The 5,305-nt window shown below is 58.9% G+C and overlaps 1 protein-coding gene across 1 annotated transcript; it reads right to left on the minus strand.

Moving 5' to 3' along the window:
* Nucleotides 1–27: 27 nt before the first annotated feature.
* On the minus strand, nt 28–1,813 carry LOC112109192 (transmembrane protein 100-like). The gene is made up of 2 exons (XM_024203600.3): nt 1,666–1,813; nt 28–475 (listed from the first exon to the last, which is right to left on the minus strand). The coding sequence occupies exons 1-2, from the start codon at nt 1,717–1,719 to the stop codon at nt 65–67; spliced, it is 465 nt and encodes a 154-aa protein (XP_024059368.2). The 5' UTR covers nt 1,720–1,813; the 3' UTR covers nt 28–64.
* Between the last annotated feature and the right edge of the window lie 3,492 nt (nt 1,814–5,305).

Here is a 5,305-nt window from a genome sequence, read left to right on the forward strand (position 1 = left end):
AGGATCGGACTCGGGATGGAGGCAGAACCCGGACTGGAGCCCCACGCTGGCCAGGATCGGACTCTCACACCACCACCACCTTCTGCAGCTGGTCCCCCACCAACAGGGTGAAGCTACCGCGTCTCCAGCCCCTGATCTTGCGGCCCCGGCAATGGTAGGCCAGGTAGCTCCCGGCCAGGCCCAGCGCCCCGGCACCCAGCAGGCCCAGGCCCAGCACTGACAGCACCGAGCCGTGGGTGTCCTGGGCGTAGGCCACGGCCGTCACCGCCACCCCGATCAGCAGCGCCACCACGCTGAAGGGCAGGAGGCAGCGGTGGCAGGCGCCTTCCACGCCTCCCGTGGTCGTGCTCACCAGATGTGGGTCCGGGCACAGCTGGATCTGGACTTCTTCCGTGACCATGTTCACTGTTACGTGGTCGGATGGCGCCGGGGGGGCAGACATGGCAGGTGGGGGAGGGTGGGGGCAAGCTCCTATCTGGGGAGAGAGAAGCGGGGGGAGACGGGGGTTGGGATTATGGGAACCGAGTTACAAACCCAGATGCCTGCCCAAAGACCCTACAATAACGTTGCTCCCCCCCCCCCCCCCCCCGCCCGCCACAAGGCACCAAAAGGCGGCTTGTGCCTTTAAATAAAGAATTGGCTTGGAAGACCCTACAAAAACATCCCCCCGAGCAGAGTGTAACGTGGCCCTGCGGCATAGCACAAACGAACGCCTATACCTTTAAATCCAGAATCCTGCCTTAAGACCCTACAATAAATATTCCCCTGGCATAGAACGCCCTGCCCTATGGGCCCTGGGGGGGCAGGGATTAGCCACAGTGCAGGGCACCCCAGCAATCCCCCAGTCTGCCCTTACGGGCCCTGAGAGAGGGAGGAAGGTGCGTGTGGGTCAGAAGGCCCCTGGCAAAGCGAGCGCAGCCCCATTGCATGGCAGAGCTGACGGGGCAGCCAGGTTTCTGAGGCAGGCGCCGGGGACCAGCGAGGCCTGCCGGGGAGGCGATGGCAGGGGAACCGGGCCCAGTGGGTCCTGCAAAGCCCGGCTCTAGAAGCCCCAACGGGAAGCGTTGGGTCGGGCGGGGCAGTGGGGGGGGGCACCTGTCTTGTGGGGCATGGATATGAGCCGGAGTGCGGGTGGGCTGGGGCAGCAGGCCAGCAGTGCGGTGCGCGCCAGATGTTCAGGGGGTCCCAGCAGAGGGGCAGGGTGGGGCCGGGGCAGCAGGCCAGCTGTGCGGTGCACTCCAGATGTTCAGGGGGTCCCAGCTGCCGGGCAGGGCAGGGCCGGGGAAGCAGGCCAGCTGTGCGGTGCACTCCAGATGTGCAGGGGGTCCCAACTGGGGGGCAGGGCGGGGATGGGGCAGCAGGCCAGCTGTGCGGTGCACTCTAGGTGTGCAGGGTGGTCCAGCTGGGGGGCAGGGTGGGGGGGCGAGGTGCCATTCCAGATGTGCTGGGCGTGGCAGATGTGAGGCAGGTGCAGACTGACGTCCCAGCTGTGGGGCGCAGGCCATGTACCAGGCAGGGGCCCCTCAATGGGCTCCTCTCCCCACCGCCCCCGGTTTCTCCTTTACCCTCCAGCATTCAGCCCCCCACTGCCCACCCTGAACACTGCCAGGTTCTGCCCCGGGCCCCCATGGGGCAGGGGGGTCTCACGTCCTTTCCCCACCTTACCTCACACCCGGCCTTTTGAGCGCTTGGATTTTTCCCTTCTTTTTCCTCTTTCATGTTCCCTCCGTCCTCCCTGCCCGGCCCTCTGCCCCCTGCTCCAGCCCTTCGCGCTGTCTCTCTGCTTCTTTCTTTCTTTCTTTCTTTCGCTCTCTGTCCCCGTCCCAGGCTCCGTCTCTCCCTTATCTGCCTGGCAGGAGTGCAGTAATTTTGTTTTCTTTTTAATATGGCCCTGGCCAAGTCCCCTGGCCCCCCCACCCGTCCCTACCCCCGCCTCTTGGCAAGTGGCGTCTCAACTCCGCAGATGAAATGATAAGGAGCCAATTAGCCAGTTCCTCTGCTGAGCGGTCAGCGCCACATGGGGACTGGGTCGCGCCCCCCCCACCACTACAGACACACACACACAGAGCAGGGACCAGCCCCTCCAGCAGGGGGCGGCAGGGACACACACACACAAACAAATTACAAGCACACAGTGTATGCACATACACACAACTTCCTTATAAACACAACCCCACCACCAGCCATACACACAACTCCCCTCCACAATGTCTATACACACATACAATTTATCCCTCCACACAGAATTCCCAGACACCCCTCACTATACACACACACACACACACACACACCAGGGCATATCCCCTCCAGCAGGGGGCAGCAGGGACAGAGGGACACACACAGCACTGCTTCACAAATACACACTGTGACAGCACATGCAACCCAGCCGCACGCATGGGGCCAGCCCCTCCACCACCACACACGCCTGTCCCAAAACCACACACCCTACGCATGTGTCAACCCACTAAAGAGGGGCGTGGCTGGTGTGGGAATCTGGGCTGCCGCTGTGTCTCATGGGAGTTGTAGTTCTGTGTCCCTAACGTCCCCATTCCTGCCATAGGCCCCGTTCCCTCAGCTGGACTCCATCTCCCATGATGCACCATGGCTTCCTCAAATGGCTCAGCTGCTGCAGTGCCTCATGGGAGTTGTAGTTCAGTGACCCTGATACCCTCATTTTTCCCTAAGGGCTGCTCTCCGGCAGGAGTCCATCTCCCATGATGCACTGTGGCCTCCTCCCTTGGCTCAACTGCTGCAGTGCCTCATGGGAGTTGTTGTTCTGTGTCTCTAACGTCCCCATTCCTGCCGTAGGCCCCGTTCCCTCAGCTGGACTCCATCTCCCATGATGCACCGTTACCTCCGTCAGGAGACGGGTGGCTTTTCCATCACCTGGCATCTTCACATAGGGTGACCAGACGTCCCGATAAAATTGGGACCGTCCCGATTTTGAGCTGTTTGTCCCACATCCCGACCGATCTCTGGTCGGGACACAATTTTTGTCCTGATATTTTACGCCACTGGGATCACTCAGTTTTTTGGGGTTTTTTTGCCCCCCCCCCCCGGTGTCCTGATATTTTCTTCATCTCATCAGGTCACCTTATCTTCACATCAGGACCAGATGTCGTTCTAACAGAGCCCCTCTAGCTCAGCCATCAGATATGGGCTGGAAGCAGGCATAACTGAGTGAAAAGCTCTGGCCAGGGTTACAGGAAGACAGAAACAGCCAGACTGGGTCAGACCTGAGGCCCATCTACCCTGGTATCCCGGCACCAACAGTGGCCAGCACTGGATGCGTCAGAGGACTCTAGGAACCTTGCAGAGGCAGATCTGGGGCTAGAGGTTAGAGAATGGGATGGACTGGGAACCAGGACGCCTGGGTTCTATCCCCGGCTCTGGGAGGGGAGTGGGGGCTAGTGGTTAGAGCAGCGGGACTGGGAGCCAGGACGCCTGGGTTCTATCCCTGGCTGTGGGAGGGGGCTGGGATCTAGTGGTAAGAGCAGGGGTGTGGGGGCTGCGAGCCAGGATTCCTGGGTTCTGTTTCCAGCTCGGGGGGGGGGGGTCACAAGGTGCAGAGCTTTACATGAGTGCTGGTACTCAGGAGCCCGGGGTCCCAGAGAGGCGTTTAGCTCCCTCGCTCCTCAGGACACTTCGACCCAGTGGCCTGCGGGAAGTGGGGATCAGCGAGCTGTGGGTCCCCCCGAACCCATCGACTCGTGATGCTGTCTCTTTTCTGCCCCCCCCAATCCTCCCCGCCATGATACGGAGCCGTCCCCGTCCCTGACAGATCAACCGTGACACTAATGCCGCTTTGCTGACAGATCTGACCCACCAAAGCCGATTGAGCATATGGCACAAGGCACAGAGCGGCTATAATTATCTGAGGCCCATTGTAATTAGCCACCGAGGGGCACATGAAACAGCTCCGGGAGGGGAGTGGGGTCTAGTGGTTAGAGCGGGGGGGTGGGTGGGCTGGGAGCCAGGACCCATCTCTCTACAAACCCCTCTATCCACCCATCCACCTTATCTATCTACCCCCAGCCACCCCCTCCATCTATCTTCATACACACCCAGCATCTCTTTATCTAGCTAAAGTTACAAAAACCCTCCTGTGTTTTAAAAGAGCAAATTTGAGTGGGAATTAAAGTCAGGACTCCTGGGTTCTAGCCTGGCTCTGGGAGGGAAGTGGGGTCTAGCGCAGGGGTTCTCAAACTGGGGGTCGGGACCCCCTCAGGGGGTCGTGAGGTTATTACATGGGGGGTAGTGAGCTGTCAGCCTCCTTTCCAAACCCCGCTTTGCCTTCAGCATTTATAATGGTGTTAAATATATAAAACAGTGATTTTAATTTATGGGGGGGTCGCACTCAGAGGCGTGTTATGTGAAAGGGATCATTGGTACAAAAGTTTGAGAACTCCTGGTCTAGTGGTTAGAGCAGGGGGGCTGGGAACAGGACTCCTGGGTTCTCTCCCCAGCTCTGGGAGGGTGTGACAGGATCCACGGGGTACAACCTGGAACTGGGGTACCGCTGGGCCCCCTTAACTCTCCAGCCTGGGCTGTCTCTCCCCAATGCTTTGCCAGTGACAACCAGCAAACCCCTCCAGGCGCTGTGATCACTCAGCACAACAGCATGTGGAGCCCCACACCCAGCTAGATTGCATGAATGCTCCCAGAGCCACTCCCGAAACCCATCGAGACAGGCCCCAGTCAAATCCCCCCGGCTCCCAGCCTGCACCCAGGGCTGCACCGTCCTGCCCAGGTCAGAAGCCTGGCCAGGCCGCCCCTCCCTCAATGTGGAGAGGACAATGCGCCAGCCTTTGTAACCGGAGCTGAGATTCCCCCAAGCACTTCCCCCCAAACACACGGCGTTAGGGGGAATCGAAAATGGGTATTAACGACGGAACGCTGGATTTTAAGTGGTTATAAGTGGTGGGCACAACAGGTCAGAGATAGTTACCAAAGAAAAGAAAAGCTCAGCGCCCAGGCTAAATCTTTAACCTTCTGACACTAGGCAGTGTTTCGATAAGGCAATTCTCTCAGCCCACTGGATGTGACAGTTCTTAATAGACAGGCCTCTCCCTTAAGCAGGGGGGCTGGGAGCCAGGACTCCTAGGCTCTCCGAGGGGACTGGGGTGGATAGAGGGGTTTGTATGGGGATAGATAGATAGATAGATAGATAGATAGATAGATAGATAGGGGGTGGATGGGGATAGATAGATAGATAGAGAGATGGGGGGTGGATGGGGATAGATAGATAGATGGGGGGTGGACGGGGATAGATAGATAGATAGATAGATAGATAGATAGATAGATA

Source organism: Terrapene carolina, unplaced genomic scaffold (genome assembly GCF_002925995.2).
Source record: "Terrapene carolina triunguis isolate 2854851 unplaced genomic scaffold, T_m_triunguis-2.0 Scaffold490, whole genome shotgun sequence".
NCBI classification, from domain to species: domain Eukaryota; kingdom Metazoa; phylum Chordata; order Testudines; family Emydidae; genus Terrapene; species Terrapene triunguis.